The 18,807-nt window shown below is 47.6% G+C and overlaps 1 protein-coding gene across 1 annotated transcript in view; it reads left to right on the top strand.

Annotated features, from left to right (window-relative positions):
- The first annotated feature begins 40 nt into the window (after positions 1 to 40).
- LOC113029986 (GTPase IMAP family member 8-like) overlaps positions 41 to 18,807 on the top strand; it is a 30,218-nt gene continuing 11,451 nt past the window's right edge. Inside the window, exons 1-2 of the mRNA XM_026180965.1 lie at positions 41 to 111; positions 3,632 to 4,287. Of these exons, the coding sequence (XP_026036750.1) occupies positions 93 to 111; positions 3,632 to 4,287 (675 nt within the window). The 5' untranslated portion in view covers positions 41 to 92. The remainder of the gene's footprint in view (positions 112 to 3,631; positions 4,288 to 18,807) is intronic.

Below are 18,807 nucleotides of genomic sequence, written 5' to 3'. Positions count from 1 at the left end.
GTGTTGTTGTTGCATTAGATACAGTTGTATTAAAGGAAGGACCAATCCCGTCGGTACAGCACAGAGCAGCAGTGCAAAGCTTTTTAACAAACATGGCCGACACACTAGCTCGTAAGTACATTTACAACTTTTATCCTGATTTACTGATTAGACAAACGTTATATAGCAAATGATAAAAAGTTTAAAAAGACCTACGTGCTAAACTGAACTGTGATTGGTTATTTCTGTGTCCTGTGTCTATGTCTCTTGTCCTGCTGTTGTTTTTATTGTGAAACATTTGTTTGAAGCTCAAAATCCTGAAACATGTGCTCCATGCAGTGCTGGAAACAGATTTATTTTACATGGCTTGCAGGAACCAAACCATAAAAGACCGTGGTTGGTGTCTGCAGCGGTGACAGACTGATTTAGGAGATTTATTTTGATGCGCATACAGTAAACCTGCTCAGCCAGTTTGTGGTTAGCGTTCTCTTCCTTGTTGGTACAACAATGGAATGGTTGGAATGGAATGGCAATGGCATTTTTCTGATGTTTAGTATTTAGTATTTATTTATTTATTGTCATTGTCAAGAACAATGAAATTGCGTTTGGGGCTTCCATACAACCCAAAAAAAGAAGAAAATAATAAATACCCCTCAAAACCCAAGTGTACATATTTAACCCAGTGTGACTCCAATGTTGAACGTGGACATCCAGCAAACTCAACCAGAGGTCAGCGTGTTCAAAGCTTACAGGAACACCCAAGAGCTGCACGACAGCACAATTACAAAAAGACTGAAGAAGTGCGGCTGGTTTGGAAAGGTTGCAAGACCAACATGGATTTTGGGTTTCCTCCATCATGAGCAGCAGCACGTTTGGAGGAAACCAAACACCTCATACGAACTGTGGGCACCGCAGTGGAAGGACGATGATTTGGGCTTTGAGTGGATGTCTGTCCTACAGCTAAAGCTTGGACCAAACTGTGTCATCAACAGGACAAAGATCCAAGCACAGCAGCAAATCTCCAACAGAACAGCTGTAAAACAAACCGAGCTGCTGCAGAGCTTAGAGCGCTTTGCATGAATGAATGCTGCAAACCTCAATGAGCTGAAGCATCTCTGGGCAGGAGAGTGAACTAAAACTACTCTGCAGACATGAGACACACTGATGACATCACACTGATCCATAACTGCTGTCAGAGACAGATGCTGCAGACTGATGCTGCAGACTGTGTGGAGTTACAGGTGCGGACCCAAAAGGAGGCAAAGCTATGACTTAACGAACAGCGAGCCGTTTATCAGAGGCTGGTAAAAAAACAAAAGGCAGATGGACACTGAGGCAAAACTAACTAGAACTAAAGTGGGACAGCCTAAACATGAAATTATCTCCTGATATGTAAAACCCTAAAAGTGAAACTGTACTGTCATTCTACCATGATGGTAAGATTTAAGATTTGGATTTTTACTCCGCATCTGTAATGTACATAGGGAAAAAAGACTGAAAACTGCACAACGTGGAAGAAAAGAGCAAACTAATCAGTATGCAGAAAATGTAGATGTGGTGACTGGACATTTAAACGGCTTAAATCAGCTTATTAATACGGCACCAATCAGAAAATGGGCTGAAATCTCATTTACTGTCATTTACAAAACAAATGAGGTTTTTCTGTGTAACTGTGCCAAATGTAGATCCCTGAAGCAAAAATCAATCAAAGATGTAATCCTTCCTATCACACCAACGAACAGGGTGACACATTTGTTTTGGACATAAAATAAATTTTCTTTTTTATTTTCTGTTGAATCTTCAGATATCTGTCATATATTGTCTTTTACTCCTTTTACATTTTCAAAACAGGCTTGTTAGTTTTTACTTTTGAGGGAAGCTTTTATTTCACAAATCTGAATGCATTCAAACATCAAAGAGATTTATTATGGTTTGTAGTCATTTTCTGCTTATGTTCTCTTTATGGGAGACTGTCCCCAGGTGTCCTACTAGGAGCCTTCAACACTCATGTGGGCAACGACAGTGAGGCCTGGATCCAGAACCCCAGCGGTGCTCTGTTACTGGACTTCTGTGCAAACCACAGTTTGTCCATTACAAGGACCATGTTCGAACGCAAGGGCGTCCATAAGTGCACATGGCACCATGTAGTGCAGGTTGCTGTTGACTTTGACTGAGGAAATTGCCTTGTGGTGAAAGGAATACTTCGAGGACCGCCTTAATCCCACTGGTATGTCCAATAGAGGAAGCAGAATCTGGGGACAAGGGGAACGGCTCACCAATCATTGGTGGGGTAAGGTCACTGAAGCAGTTAAATGAGTCCTTGGTGGTAGGGCCCCTGGGTGGATGAGGTTTGCCCTCAGTTCCTGAACCCTCTGGATGTTGTAGGGGGGTGGTTCCCATCTTTAAGAAGGGGTAAACTATAGGGGGATCACACTCCTCAACTTCCCCAGGAAAGTCTGTGCCTGGTGCTGTAAAGGAGAGTCCGTCTGTTAGTCAAACCTCAGGTTTGTTTGTCCTACCAGTCTACATGTTTTTGTGGACTTGGAGAAGGCATTCAGCTGTATCCCTCAGAGTGGTCTGTGGGAGGTGCTTCAGGAATATGGGCTGTCTGGCTCACTGAGCCACTTGATCCTTATACAACCATTGCAAGAGCTTGGTCCGCACAGCTGGCAAAAAGTCGGATTTGTTACTGGTGGTTGTTGGACTCTGCCAGGGCTGCTCTTCGTCACCAGTTCTCTTCAGAATTTTTATGGACAGAATTTCGAAGAGTAGCCAAGTGGCAGAAGGCCTCCACTTGGGTGGTCTCAGAACCTCATCTGTGCTTTTCGCACATAATGTGGTTCTGTTGGCTTCATCGGGTGATGTCCTCCAGATCACACTGGAACAGTTTGCAGCCAAGTGGGAATCAGTGAGAATGAGAATCAGCACCTCCAAATCCGAGGCCATGGTCCTCAGCCGGGAGCCCACAGAGTGCCCACTCCGGGTCAGGGATGCCTCACTCCAAGTAGAGGAGTTTAAGAATCTCTGGGTCTTGAGCACAAAAGCAAAGTTCTTGATTTACCGGTGGATCTGGGTCCCTACCATCACCTATGGTCGCGAGTTTTGGGTAGTGACCGAAAGAACAAGAACAGGAATACAAGCCAGTTGAGGTATGTTGGACATCTGACTAGGATGCCTTCTGGGACAGGTGTATAGGGCATGTCCCACAGGGAAGAGGTCCTGGGGGGGACCTCGGCTGGCCTGGGAATGCCTTGGTGTCCCCGTGGACAAGCTGCAGGAGGTGGCTGGGGTGAGGAAGGTCTAGGCTTCTCTGCTAATGCTGCTGGTCCCGTGACCCGGCCTGAGACGAGCACAAAAAGATGGCCGATGGATATTTTCTTATTTTTTATATTGGTTAAACTTACACCCGATAATATTCTGATCAGTGACTATCAGCAAAATCACATATAAATCATGACTATTCTGTGTTTAACAATTAAAACATACTTAATATTCAGAATCATGCATAACGATGCACCAGAAACAGCCACAGAGACACTAATCTGCCAAGGTTGAGGCTGAATCACGTCTACACACAAAGTCCACACTGTCCGATTGTGGTGAGCTGCCTCAGGAAGGCCAACTAACCTTATCTATTTATCTTCTTCAACAGATGCAAAGGACCTCCACCTGAGGATGGTGCTGCTTGGGAAAGCTGGAGTAGGGAAGAGTGCAGCGGGAAACACCATCTTAGGAAGAGAAGCTTTTCAGTCTTTTTCTTCTTTTTCTTCTGTAACATTGGAGTGTCAGCAAGAAACAGCCCAGGTGGATGGTCATACACTGACTGTGGTTGATACTCCAGGTCTATTTGACACCACCCTGTCTGTAGATCAGGTGGTTACACAGATTGTTAGATGCATCACCTTTGCTGCTCCTGGTCCTCATGTGTTTCTGGTTGTGATCCAGTCGACCAGATTCACAAGCGAAGAAGAAGAAACGATTAAAATTCTTCAGAAGATGTTTGGAGAAGATGCAGCACGTTATATTATGGTCTTGTTCACGTATGGAGACAACCTGCAAGACGGAGTCGACATCTACAGCTCAATCAGTGGAAATCGGCCTCTGCATCGCTTCATCAGTCAGTGCGGAGGAAGATATCATGTTTTTAACAACAAGAGTGAGGATCGCTCTCAGGTCAAAGAGCTGCTGGAGAAGATCAACACCATGGTTCAGAGAAACGGAGCAACATACTACACCAATGACATGCTGCAGGAAGCTGAGAGAGCCATCAGAGAAGAGATGAAACGACTTCGGAAAGCAAATCCAGACATGGGAGAAGAAGAAGCGAGAAGACGGGCGAAGTTCCTGAAGGCTGCTGGGATAGGAGCAGGTGTTGGATTCATATTAGGACCAGTGGGATCAGCCCTGGGAGCAGGAGTGGCAATTGCTGTTGTGGCAATGAAACAAGGAGAATGCGTTATACTGTGAAAACTGTTGGTATTTAATCACGATTTGAGAGTTTTTGTGGGAGTTCTTTACAACAAGGTTACTCAGTGTGTATTTGGGAGCTGATGATCGTCATTATTAGTGACTTCTAACTTTCAGATGACTGTCTGCGGTGCTCCTGATCTCAATGTGTATGTATGTATGTATTTAATGTCACTTTTATTAGTGGGAAAACATTTTTCCTTGATTTCTCATGTGTAAAAGGTACAGAAATTATTCTACTCCTTTCATACTTTGCATTTGTGATTTCTGTAAATCTAATTGTAAATTGGTTACGGCTTGCAAAAATCACAGAGACACAGAGGGTGATATTAAACTTACTTCAGGTCTTTGATGTCACTGTTGATTTTTCTTTTTTCTTCCTTGACTTTTTTTTTCTTGCATTGGCATGAGGTGGTACAGAGGTTTAACAGGTAGTCCAGCTCCTCAGGATGGCATGTAAATACTTACTTACATATGCTCAGGACAAATCACTGAGAACCCGTGAACTAGAAATATATAGATATATATATTTTAAAAAAACTCAGACGCACTAGCAAATACTGAACTGAGAACAAAATAATGCAGAGCATGCACTTCAAACCATTTTTGAAATCCAAAAAACAAAACTTTGAGTCCAAGAAAACCACCTCAAAATGCTTGGTCAAAACTCCAGGACAATGAGACTGAGAGAGCTGCACAGAGCCATAAAAGGCCCTCAACTGATCAACAGGACCAATATCTGCGGCTTTGCACAAGGACGAGCAGCATTACACTGGCGGAACTGCAAAATGACCTCCAGTAGTCCTTTTCTAACCAACCAATCAGAAACAGACTTCATGAGGGTGACTTGAGGAACCAATATCCTCTATTTGTCCCCAGTTTGCATTTGCTATAGCCTGTCAGAACTGACAGGTCCACCACCGAGTGCTGTTCACAGATGAGAGCAGATTCCCCCTGTGCACACGGAAGGGTCTCAGGGTTTGAATGGACCCAGATGTGGAACTCCTTGAGTAAAGACAGTTATTTTATTTATTTATTTTTATATTTTGGGGGGGTTTAATAAATTTGTCCATATTTCTAGAAATGAGAGCTGCTCCATCCAAAGTGGGATGGATGCCGTCTCTCCTGACAACACCAGGTTTCCTCCAGAAGGTTTGCCAATTATCTATGAAGCCCACATCGTTTCTGGGACGCCACTCAGACAGCCAGCAATTTAAGGAGAACATGCGGCTAAACATGTCACTCCTGGTCTGATTGGGGAGGGGACCAGAGAAAACTACAGAGTCCGACATTGTTTTGGCAAAGTTGCACACCGATTCAATATTGATTTTAGTGACCTCCGATTGGCGTAACCGGGTGTCATTACTGCCGACGTGAATTATGATCTTACTGAATTTACGTTTACCCTTAGCCAGCAGTTTTAAATTTCCTTCAATGTCGCCTGCTCTGGCCCCTGGAAGACAATTGACTATGATTGCCGGTGTCTCTAGCTTCACATGTCTGAGAACAGAATCACCAATTACCAGAGTTTGACCCCCAGCGGGTGTGTCGCCGAGTGGGGAAAAACGGTTAGACACATGAACGGGTTGGTGGTGTACCTGGGGCTTCTGTTTAGGACTATGCTTCCTCCTCACCGTCACCCAGCCGCCCTCTTTCCCCAGCTGCTTGGGGTCTGCCAGGGAACAGCTAGCGGGCCTACGCTATCTTAGACTGCACCAGCTACAGGGGCCTGGCTAGCTACGGGTGAATGAAGGGTGCGAAGCCGAGTCTCCAATTCAGTAATCCTGGCCTCCAGAGCTGCAAATATGCTACATTTGTTGATAACGATTGCGTTTAGACTTTTCTTCCACCCAGTGGCGGTCCTAGCCTGTTTGGCGCCCTGGGCGAACACTCCCTCTGGCGCCCCCCACCACACACACAGAAAACGTTAAGGATTGTACTTTAACCCTTTAAAGCCGGTCGGCACGGGCACGATCCGTTTTGCGTAGCTATTTTTTTTTGTCTGTCCCGTTTGGCTCTTTTGCATCAGAATTATTGTCTAAAGGCAAAGAAAGATGCCCAACGGATTTACTTTACCAAATTGACCATCCCAGCCTTGCCGTAATGGTCCATTTGATTCACCTTTTATTGTTTATTTTATTTTCACTTGCTGAATACGGGACAGACTTGACTGGGGGAAAGAAGGGGAGAAAGAAAGAGGGAAAGAGAAACAGCTGAGAAGACAAAAACCAAAAACCAACAGAATGGGCAGAAAAAGAAAAAAAAGAAAAAGAAAATGCACATATCAATCACCTGGATCACCTGTTGAGAAAGAAAAAAGAAAACAAGCAGAAGAGAACAAGAGTAATAGAATAAACAACATCACAATGATATATGGGAATGCGTAACTATTTTTAAATCCCCGTAGAACCGGAACCACTAAGCTAGCGCAATAATTTTTTTTGCATATGTAACCGGAGGAGTTGTACTTACATCTCATGTCATCAGCTTGTCCTCGGTCATGGTTTCTTTCCACATATAGCTTTGCAAAAACTGCATCAAAGCGCTTGCAGGAACAAAAACATAAACACGCTTTGCCGATCCGATCAGCTGTTCGTAACACTTCCTACATTGGAATAGACGTCAGTGCGAACTATCACATTTCCGCCATTACCTGCCCGAAACCGGAAGTGATGTCATTTTCGTGGAAAATGTAGTTTTTTACTTAGTAGTTGTTTTTTTTTACCAGAAATGCCACTTTCATAAGGCTGCCGACCTATTGCACGCAATGGCGGCGCCATCTTACCCTCCGACGATACATACATGACACAAAACATCACATGGGGAGACAGGTCAGAGAGGTCTAACAATGGAAAATGCACCACATGAGGAAAGATAAGGAGAAAAAATAACTCCCCCCAGACTGAGCTCCAACCGGGAGACCAGTTTGAGAACAGAAAAAAACACCTCTGCACATGAAACACCTCTTAATACACCAAAGAAACACATGACAAGCAACAGGGGGGGTAAAGGGTGAGAGACAGCCGATTTAGACAGTACATCCGGGCCTGCAGCCTGTGCGCTGGTCTCCTTGATCCACCGTCAGCATCGGAAGGGAATAAGCGTTGAAGGCGTTTGGAAAGGGAGTGTGTGTGTGTGTGTGTGTGTGTGTGTGTGTGTGTGTGTGTGTGTGTGTGTGTGTGTCCAGAGTTCAGCTGAGACAGTGTCCTTCACCCTGCCAGGCTAAGTAAACAGTCTTCCAGCCAACCCAGGTGGCCTTGCATGGAATGGGGGGAACAGACTCAACACAGTCGTTATCAGGGTGTTGTTGTTCAGCTCCAGCCTTGAGCCCGCAAGGCAAGTTGAATATCTAACAGAGTTTCACGATCGTAGGTCAGTAGAGAGTCAGCGTGGTTCAATAAAAGTGACAAAAACAATAAAAACATGGAGACCAAAAGTGGATCCAACAGCCGTGGACGGCGAGCCGTGCACACCGGTGCCATTTACACTAGCCTAGGCTCAAGTCACAAACAATATATTATGGTCGACAGTATCGAACGCTGCACTGAGGTCTAGCAGGACAAGCACAGAGATGAGTCCACTGTCAGAGGCCATAAGAAGATCATTTGTAACCTTCACTAAAGCTGTTTCTGTGCTGTGATGAGCTCTGAAACCTGACTGAAACTCTTCAAATAAACCTCTGCAGATGATCTGTTAGCTGTTTGACAACTACTCTTTCAAGGATGTTTGATATAAAGGAAGGTTGGAGACTGGCCTATAATTAGCTAAGACTGCTGGGTCTAGAGATGCTTTTTGAGTAAAGGTTTAACTTCTACTTTTTATCTAGATTGTATTTTATGATAGAAAGTTGGTCTAAACAGTAAATCAAAAGTTTTAAATGTACTTACGAGCTTTGGTGCCGGCCATGTTTGTGCTGCTCAGGATTACAAAGCTTACAAGCTGGCTGTGTCCTGTGTGACAGCACGGACACGCCGTCGGGGCTAAAAGCTGACAGCTCACTGACTCTGATGCTGCAGGTTTCATCAATCTGACCAACATTCACTGAAGCAGCAGCAAAAGAGGATGATGATAAACATCGTCACTCTCACTCTGACTTTGGCTGTTTTGCTTCCACCACGATAAAATCCCACTTCCTGCACGGCTCTGTCTCTGTACTCACAGACCAGTTTACCATCAAATCTCTGTTTTCTGCATTATTCTCTGCTCATTATGCACCAGTCTGCTGTTGTGTTCGTGTTGATTCATGGTTTGCTTCAGTTTTTGTTCTACTGCAGAATATTTTAAGGTTATTTGCTATAAGAAGCCAGAACATCTGCTTCATGTGTGTCTGTTTGATCCTCAGTTACTTTGACACAAAGGCCTCTGCTGTGGCGCTCACACCTCTGATGAAGTCTCACAGTGTCAGCTTCGGTTTAATATATGGATATTAAATATGGATAAGTGCTGATAAATGAATAAATAAGATGTTTCTGACCGCCTGAGTCTGAATTCAATCAAATTGAACGCAGAAGTCGACGTCGATAGCCAGCCCTACCACGCAGAGCTGGAAACAGATTTATTTTACACAGTCTGCAGGAAAACAAAGGCTTTGATTGTTCCTGCTGAGAAAACCTGTGGTTGGTGTCAGACCTGACAATATGAAGTTACAGGTGTTCATATTGAAAGGTCACAACCCAACAATGAGCAGCTGTTGGTGTTCTGACATGAAGAAACCACACACAGACAGTAAAGTACAAACTCTACTGTTTTTACTGATCGACGCTCACTGCGGTCCACAGCCTTTACCTGATGAGTGAAACTGAGCTCAGGTGAAATCTTTTGATCCTGTTCAGCCAGTTCGACTGTCGGTTCCTGTAAGCTCGGAGCAAGCTTCCTGCATTCCCTGGAGTTTTACAGGAAAGCAGAAAATACTCCAGATACCTCAGAAGCCACAGCTCTGCATTGATGTCGTTCTTCAGCTGAATACGTTTGAGGTTCTGTTTTGGTTCTCAGTGAGGAAGAGCGTTTAGAGGAGCCCTTTCAGATGCTTTCCTTTTTAACCGAAACACACTGTGGGTTTTTCCCACCTTTGGTATTCTCTTTGTTTCCTCAAAGATCGAGTCGATTATTTAGTCTGTGCAGCGCTTCCATTTATACTGTTTCTGTCAGGGTCCTGGGTCTCCTGACAGAGAAGGAGAAACGAGAGGACGGGCACAGACGAAGAACAAGATCCTGAGGGCTGCTGGGATAGGAGCGGGCCTCGGGAGCATTTTAGGGCCACTGGGAGCAGCAGTGGGAGCAGCAGTGGGAGCAGCAGTGGGAGCAGCAGTGGGAGCAGCAGTGGGAGCAGCACTGGGAGCAGCACTGGGAGCAGCAGTGGGAGCAGCAGTGGGAGCAGCAGTGGGAGCAGCAGTCGTAGCAGCAAAGGAGAAAAAATGTGCCACACAATAAAATAAAGAACGTTTGATCACATTTTGATAATTATTGGTCATTAATGGCGCACACAAGAACTGTTAGTCCACGGTAATTTATCATATTGTGTAATACGTCATCTAAGAGCTGTATAACATGAGCCTGTATACACACAGATCTCCTGAACATCTTTGGTTCCTGGGTAACGAGCTTTTTCCTCCATTGCTTAAATAAAACATTTTCCTGAATTTTCTATATTTAACACAAACCTTTGATCCATCTGACTCATGCTGGCCCAGGTCTCAGGGACAGAGTCTGGTCTGTACAGAGACTGCCACACCTCTCTATCCCACCTACATCCTCCTGATGGTCTGGAGGAAAAGCTGCAGCATCCCCAAGCTAGCTGAGATGGACTTCCATGACCTCCTCCCAGTCGGACATGCCCAGACCTTAGAGAGCAGGTTGGATTAGCAGCAGCTTTGCTCAGGACGAGCTCGGAGGTTCTGACATGGTCTCCAGTCACAAACTGATTAAAAATAAAATACTGTTCACAAATGCAAAGTTTGAAAACAATATTGTAATGTTCTGTCTCAAACTTATGAATAACGTGTTCGTAATCTGCTTCGTGAGCCACCATTATCTTTATTGCCGCTCGTTCAGTTCAACATAAAACACACCCACTTTCGTGAAAACAAACACTCCCCGTTGCCACTACGGTGGACCACAAGGGACAGTAAGCACGGAGTGCAAACATTATAAGCAATACAACATCTCCCTTTTTTTTTTTTTTAAATGTCCGCCAGTGACACAGCTGGTATACATTTCAAAATAGAACATCCTGAACATGAGGATAAGGAACAGTTTTCCAACACTGCCATGTGTAAAATTACTGGGGCATAAAACTAACACCAACAATGTGATGCGGGATATGCACTCATTAGTACATGGACATTTGACATGTTTCCATTTTTTTTTTTTTTTTTTTTTTAGGGCAGCGATCCGCCTACACCCTTTACAATCACAGGTCAAGAATAACCCTCGGTTTGACCACTCGTCCTGATCTGGTGGTCAGTGCAGGGCTAGTGTCCATGGTTGGCGTTTTAGTGTCTCTAGATGGCGACAGGGGCTCTGCTTGTTGCTGAGCTGCACTATCTGGCTGGGTGACCAGATCGGGTCCTGGTGCTGAAGGTGCCGGTGACGCCTTGGCGCCTCTCAGGTGCCGTCGGTTACGCCGTATAGTCTGTCCCTCGCCAGTGCGGATCACGAAAGAGCGGGCAGTCTCTGCAGGTCGGATGATGACAGCCGGTTTCCAGGCTCCGGACTCGTGCTGAAAGCGAATGTGGTCCCCCTGCTGCAGCCTCGGTAGTGGTGTGGCGCTGCGATTGTAGTAACGCCTCTGATGCTCTTGTCTTTCCATCCGTGTTTTTTGCACAACCGTCGGGCTTATGATGCGAGGTACCAGGTGGCATCCGGTAACAGGAAGCACTGAGCGTAGACGTCGACTCATGAGGAGCTGCGCGGGTGACCTGAAGCCATCGACTGGCGTGTTCCTTTGCTCCAATAGGGACAGGTAGGGATCTACTCCCTGAGCATGAGCTTTATCCAGAACTGATTTGGCCGTCTTGACTGTTCTTTCGGCGAGGCCGTTGCTTTGCGGGTACAAAGGACTTGAGGTCGTGTGGACAAAGTCCCATGTGACTGCAAAATCCTTGAACTCTCGAGAGCTGTATTGTGGGCCGTTATCTGAGATAAGCGTCTCTGGTATACCATGTCTGGCGAATATGGCCTTGAGCTTTTTGATGACGGACCCTGCAGTGGTAGAGAATAGCCTTTCGACCTCAAAGTAGCGGCTGTTGTAGTCCACAACTACCAAGTAGTCCCGTCCACGCCATGTGAAGAGATCTGAGGCCACTGCCTGCCATGGTCTCTCAGGGATCTGGTGTGGGATGAGAGGTTCTTTGGAATTCGCCGCGCGCCTCTCCTGACATATGGAACAGTTTTCCACCGTGGCAGCTATGTCCTTGCCCATGCCTGGCCAGAAGAGGGCGTCCCTTGCTCTCTGCTTACTCCTCTCAATCTCCATGTGCCCAGTGTGGATTCTCTCCAGCATGTTGTTCCTTAGGGCTAGTGGCACTATAATTTTGTCACCTTTGAAGATGATGCCATGGGAGTGTGAAATTTCATCTCTGAAAGTCCAGAAGTCCAAAAGGGTTTTGGGGCATTTTTTTCTGTCCTCAGGCCAGCCATCCTGCACAGTTTGCTTCAGCAGGGTGAGCTGCGGGTCGCATCCTGTTGCAGCCTGTATCTCTGAGAGTTTTTTGTCACTTACTGGGAGGCTGTTTATCACCGAGTGGATCTGGTCCTCCATGCCTTCACTCAGCGTGCTGTCTTGGTCGGGCAATGGTTTCCTGGACAGTGTGTCGGCCACAGGTATGTCTTTTCCGGGCCGGTGCACAATCTCTATGTCGTATCTCTGCAGCTGTAACAGCATGCGCTGCAGACGAGCAGGGGCTACAGAGATTGGTTTCTTCAGTATGTGCTCCAACGGCTTGTGGTCCGACTCGACAATGACTCTCCTGCCGTATATGTAGGTGTGGAAACGCTTGCATCCAAACAGCACTGCAAAGAGCTCTTATTCGATCTGTGCATAGTTGACTTCTGTTGGGGTCAGTGTCTTTGAAGCATATGCTATTGGGTGTCCGTCCTGCATCAACACAGCTCCCAAACCATACTTTGATGCATCTACCTGTAGCCGTAGCTCCTTGGTTGTGTCGTAGTATGCCAGTATGGGGCCTGGTTCTCTGGTTATGAGATCTTTCATTTGCTGGAAGACTCTGTCGTGGGTCTGATCCCAGATGAACTCTGAGTCTTGTTTGAGCAGCTGACGCAGCGGTGCGTTCACCTCTGATAGTCGTGGTGCGAATCTGGACAGGTAGTTCGCCATTCCAAGGATTGTCTCAAGCTCATTCTTATTCTCAGGAGGTGGCATGTCCTTTATGGCCTGCAGTGTCTTTGGGTCTGGCTGGATGCCCTCCCGGGTGAGTTTGTGTCCAAAGTAGCTCACTTCTGTGGCGCCTATGACACATTTCTCTGGATTGAGACGTACTCCTCGCTCCCGTGTGCGCTCAAGCATGGCACGGAGGTTCTCGTCGTGTTCCTCCTTTGTCCTGCCAAACACGAGGATGTCATCCACGATGGCTGCCACTCCATTGAGCCCTTCATACGTCTCATCGATTTTCCTTTGGAAAATGTCCTGTGCTGATATTATCCCAAAAGGAAGGCGCAGAAAACGGTACCTGCCAAAGGTCGTGTTGAAGGTGGTGAGGAGCGATGACTTGGTGGTTAGTTGGATGGCCCAATAGCCTGAGCGAGCATCCATGACACTGAAGTACTGTGCTCCTGCCAGCTTTGGTGTGATGTCATCCAATGTTGGAAGCGGGTAATGAGGTCTTTTGATGGCTTTGTTTAATTCGCGAGGATCGAGGCATACTCTGAGCTTCCCAGTACGCTTCTCTGCGACCACCAGTCCGTTTACCCATTCTGTGGGTTCTTTTACTTTGATGATTATGCCGTTTTTCTCCATGTCATCCAACTCCCGTTTCAGTCGTTCCCGCAGTGTGAAAGGGATCCTCCGGGGGGGGGCACACAACGGGCATGGCGTCTGGGTCAATGTGTAAGTCGCATTCTCCTGGGAATTTCCCTATGCCCTCGAACACATCGGCAAACTCCTCCATGACATTTGTGATCTGTACTGACATGACCAGCTTGACTAGGTTTAGATCCAGGCATGCTCTCAACCCTAAGATGGGGGGTGCTGCAGTGTCTACTATGTCAAATGTCAGCATCTTGTGAATGCCTTTCCACCTGCACTTTAACTGGCATGTGCCTTTGATGTTGAGTTTTTCTCCTCCATAGCCAGATAGTGTGCGTGTGGGCGGTGCCAAGCTAACCTGCTTAAAACACTTCTTAAACAATCGGGCAGGGATGACGTTAGCAGTGGCTCCTGTGTCAAGCTTAAAACTCACGGTGTGATGCAGTGAGCCTACTTCTACGTCGGCGTAAGCCTGTTCATCGGCCTCCCCTTCGTTGCACTTTGTTATGGAATCTATGAATAGCTCCGCTTCATCGCTTGGAGTGTCAGGGTTAATAGAGTACACTGGGTTGGGTTGGTGTGGTGCTTGTGAACGGCATGCTTTGGCAAAGTGGTTCATTTTATTGCACTTTTTGCACCTCTTCCCTTTTGCAGGACACTCCTCCTTCTGGCTGTGTGCTCGTGCACATCTTCCACACATTTTTCCCATCTTATTATAATGAGGTGCCCTCCTATCTTTTTGCTGCGTACTCTGGCGCTTAGCGGATACTGCATGCGCGGGCGCTGCTCCCTGCAGGCTCGTGTGTGGGTCAACCATGGCTTTCAATTGCTCTCGTGCGATCTCATAGGAGCGTGCAATGTCTATGGCTTTTTCTAGAGTCAAATCTGACCCTTGGCTCAGCAGCTTTTCTCTGACTTGTGGTAAACTGGTTGCGAAGACAATCCTGTCTCGGACCATTTCATCACTGTTAACATAGCCACACTGCTTGACGAGTAACTTTAACTCGGTCACAAAGTGCTCAAATGACTCCCCTTCACCTTGGAGTCTTTCATTAAACTTGTATCTGGCGAAAATGGTGTTTGTTTTCGGCATGAGGTACTGTTCAAACCTGTCGAGATATGTGGTCAGCTTTTTAGCTTCTTCATCAGACAGCTGCCATGTGTTATAAATGTCCCTGCCTCTTTCTCCTACCCACAGAAGAAGATAGCTGCACTGGGCCTCCTCGGGCTTGCCGCTTAGCGGGCCGCTAAACATTAGCTTCACATGTTGTACGAACCTCCGCCAGGCATCGGGAAGATTGGCTGAATCCCAGTCCATCCGTGGTGCAGGAACTCCCGACGAATCCATTTCGCTCTGTCAGTGGGCGTTTAGTTCGATTTACTCTGACACCATGTAATATTCTGTCTCAAACTTATGAATAACGTGTTCATAATCTGCTTCGTGAGCCACCATTATCTTTATTGCCGCTCGTTCAGTTCAACATAAAACACACCCACTTTCGTGAAAACAAACACTCCCCGTTGCCACTACGGTGGACCACAAGGGACAGTAAGCACGGAGTGCAAACATTATAAGCAATACAACAAATATTTTCTTTAACTTTAAAGTATAATAAATATTTACACTTAAATGATGCAAATATCAATAAATGTTGGTATATGATGTGTTCAGGTGTTTAAAAACATTGTTATCATCTGTATTGCTGTGATTACTTCATAAACACACTCTGTGCAGTGAACCTGTGAGACAGGGTTTTCCTCCTTCCTGATTTTATTTTTCATATTTAGCAGACAAGCATTTTTCAGACCGTCAAACAAACTATCAGCACTGTTTGCTCCATGTGTGGATAACTGTGGTTCTCACTGTGGTTCTCTGGAGTGCCACAGCCTGTGAAACATTCCTGTAACCCCGACCAGGCCTGTGCTTCAGCAGGTTTGGCAGTAATCGGGCGTGGGTGTAGCAGAGAAACTGAACTCTTCAGAAAATGTCATATTTTTCACTGTAGTTTCTTAGTCTTCCCTGAGAACTTGAAAGAAGAATCAGCAGCACATTCTCACACAGGGCCAGGTACGTTTGGATTACCTTTCCCTTTAATAAACGAAAAGATTGTTTAAAAACTGATGGTTGTTTGTTTGTTTTTCTTGAACATGCTAAAATAATACAACAACAAGTCTCAGGAGCTTGCAAAGAAAAGCGTCTGGACTTCTTTAAGTTGCTTGAAGACGTTTCACCTCTCATCCGAGAAGCTTCTTCAGTTCTAAGGTCAAATGGTGGAGAGTCCCAGATATAAACCTAGTGGGAGTTTCCCCCCACAGAGGGACAAAGGACCCCCTGATGATCCTCTAATCGCCTGAGCCAAGGTGTGAAACTGGGTGTGGGTCCCAATCAGCCAGAGTTTTGGGTGAGCTCATTGTGAAACCTGGCCCCACCCTATCATGTGATTTCCTGAGGTCAGATGGCCCAGGATGTGAGTGGGCGTTAAGGCGTCTGGGGAGGATCTCAAAGCTGGATTATAGATATAATCGAGTTATATAGTTTTTAAAGAGAAAGATTTGGTCACAAATCGGGAAACAGTTGTAGCTTAAAGCTAAAATTACGGACATTTAAAGTCAAATTTTGGAAGTTGCATAACATAAAGAGGAGGAGTTGGTGATAATACAACGGAGTCCCAGCAGAGCCCTGGAGCCAGGCCCGGGAAGGGTGCCCGAGGACGAGCCTCTGGTGGCTGGGCCTTAGTCCATGGGGCCCAGCCGGGCACAGCCCTAAGAGGAGACATGGGCCCATCCTCCCAAAGGCCCGCCACCTGCAGGAGGCGCCATAGGGGTCGGGTGAATTGTGTGCTGGGTGGCGGCCAGGAGCGGAGGCCCTGGCGGACTGACCCCCGGCTGCCAAGACTGGCAATAGGGACATGGAATGTCACCTCTCTGGTGGGGAAGGAGCCTGAGTTAGTGCGCGAGGTTGAGAGGTACCGGCTAGATATAGTTGGGCTCACCTCTATGCATGGCTTGGGCTCTGGAACCATTCTCCTGGAGAGGGGCTGGACTCTGTCTCAGTCTGGAGTTGCCCCTGGTGAGAGGCGGCGAGCTGGGGTGGGTATTCTAATATCCCCTCGGCTTGCTGCCGATACGTTGGGGTTTTTCCCGGTGGATGAGAGGGTTTGTTCCCTGCGCCTTAGGGTCGGGGAACGGGTCCTGACTGTCATCTGTGCTTATGCGCCAAGTGGCAGTTCGGAGTACCCAGCCTTCTTAGAGGCTAGGGCAGTGGCTGAAGCAAAAACTCGGGTGTGGGAGGAGTTCCGAGAGGCCATGGAAAAAGACTTTGGGACTGCCTCGAAGAGATTCTGGCAAACCGTCAGGCGTCTCAGGAGGGGAAAGCGGTGCTCTACCTGCACTGTGTATAGTGCTGGCGGAGCGCTGCTGACGTCGACTGAGAAAATTGTCAGGCGGTGGAAGGAATACTTCGAGGACCTCCTTAATCCCACTGACACGTCTTCCGAGGAGGAAGCAGAGTCTGGGGATGAGGGGAATGACCATTCCGGGGGCGAGGTCACTGAGGCAGTTAAACAACTCCTTGGTGGCAGAGCCCCTGGTGTTGATGAGGTCCGCCCCGAGTTCCTGAAGGCTCTGGACGTTGTAGGGCTGTCCTGGTTGACATGCCTCTGCAATGTTGCGTGGAGATCAGGGGCAGTACCTGTGGACTGGCAGACCAGGGTGGTGGTCCCCATCTTTAAGAAAGGGGACCGGAGGGTGTGTTCCAATTACAGGGGGATCACACTCCTCAGCCTCCCTGGGAAAGTCTATGCCAGGGTGCTGGAAAGGAGAGTTTGTCCGCTAGTCGAACCTCGGATACAGGAGGAGCAATGCAGTTTTCGTCCTGGTCGCGGAACACTGGACCAGCTCTTTATCCTCTCCAGGATACTTGAGGGTGCATGGGAGTTTGCCCAACCAGTCTACATGTGTTTTGTGGACTTGGAGAAGGCATTCGACCGTGTCCCTCGGGGTGTCCTGTGGGAGGTGTTGCGGGAGTATGGGGTGTCTGGCCCATTGCTACGGGCCATTCGATCCCTATACAACCGTTGCAAGAGCTTGGTTCGCATTGCCGGCAATAAGTCGGACTCGTTCCCGGTGGGTGATGGGCTCCGCCAGGGCTGCCCTTTGTCTCCGGTTCTGTTCATAATTTTTATGGACAGGATTTGTAGGCGCAGCCAAGTGGCGGAGGGCTTTCGCTTTGGTGGCCTCAGAATCTCATCTCTGATTTTTGCGGATGATGTGGTTCTGTTGGCTTCATCGGGTGGGGGCCTCCAGCTCGCACTGGAACGGTTCGCAGCCGAGTGTGAAGCAGCGGGAATGAGGATCAGCACCTCCAAATCTGAGGCCATGGTTCTCAGCTGGAAAAGGGTGGAGTGCCCACTCCGGGTCGGGGATGAGTTCCTGCCCCAAGTGGAGGAGTTCAAGTATCTCGGGGTCTTGTTCGCGAGTGATGGGAGAAGGGAGCCGGAGATCGACAGACGGATTGGGGCTGCAGCTGCAGTAATGCAGACGCTGCACCGGTCCGTCGTGGTGAAGAGGGAGCTGAGTGTAAAAGCGAAGCTCTCAATTTACCGGTCGATCTACGTCCCTACCCTCACCTATGGCCACGAGCTGTGGGTAGTGACCGAAAGAACGAGATCGCGGATACAAGCGGCAGAAATGAGCTTCCTCCGAAGGGTGGCTGGCCTCTCCCTTAGAGATAGGGTGAGAAGTTCGGCCATCCGGGAGGTGCTCAGAGTAGAGCAGCTGCTGCTCCACATCGAAAGGAGCCAGCTGAGGTGGTTCGGGCATCTGACAAGGATGCCTCCTGGGCGCCTCCTGGGTGAGGTGTTCCGGGCATGTCCCACCGGGAGGAGGCCCCGGGGCAGACCCAGGAAACGCTGGAGAGATTATATCTCTCGGCTGGCCTGGGAACGCCTTGGTATTCCCCCGGATAAGCTGGAGGAGGTGGCTGGGGAGAGGGAGGTCTGGGCCTCTTTGCTTAGGCTGCTGCCCCCGCGACCCGGCCCCGGATAAAGCGGATGAAGATGGATGGATGGATGGATGGATGGATGGATAAATTGACTAATTAAATAATATTTTTTTATTTTGTCATCACCTACAGACCCAGATTCAGTAACATGAAGTCAGATGCCTTATGCCAGCAATTCTCTCCCTCCAAACCCGCAGAAGGCCCACAATTTTGCCACCTCCATGCTGCATGAGCTCTTGAATCCCTGCTCCACACTCAGCGCGATGAGCCTGACCCTGATAACAGACCTCATAACCATCTGTAGGTTTGATCTGCAGTCCAGTTTAGGTCATGCACTGCCAAATTCACCTGTCACTCAGATCAAAGTTGCTCCATG

This window comes from Astatotilapia calliptera, chromosome 10 (genome assembly GCF_900246225.1).
Source record: "Astatotilapia calliptera chromosome 10, fAstCal1.2, whole genome shotgun sequence".
NCBI classification, from domain to species: domain Eukaryota; kingdom Metazoa; phylum Chordata; class Actinopteri; order Cichliformes; family Cichlidae; genus Astatotilapia; species Astatotilapia calliptera.
Note: the sequence above shows the minus strand (reverse complement) of the source record. Positions and strands in the feature narration are given on the sequence as shown.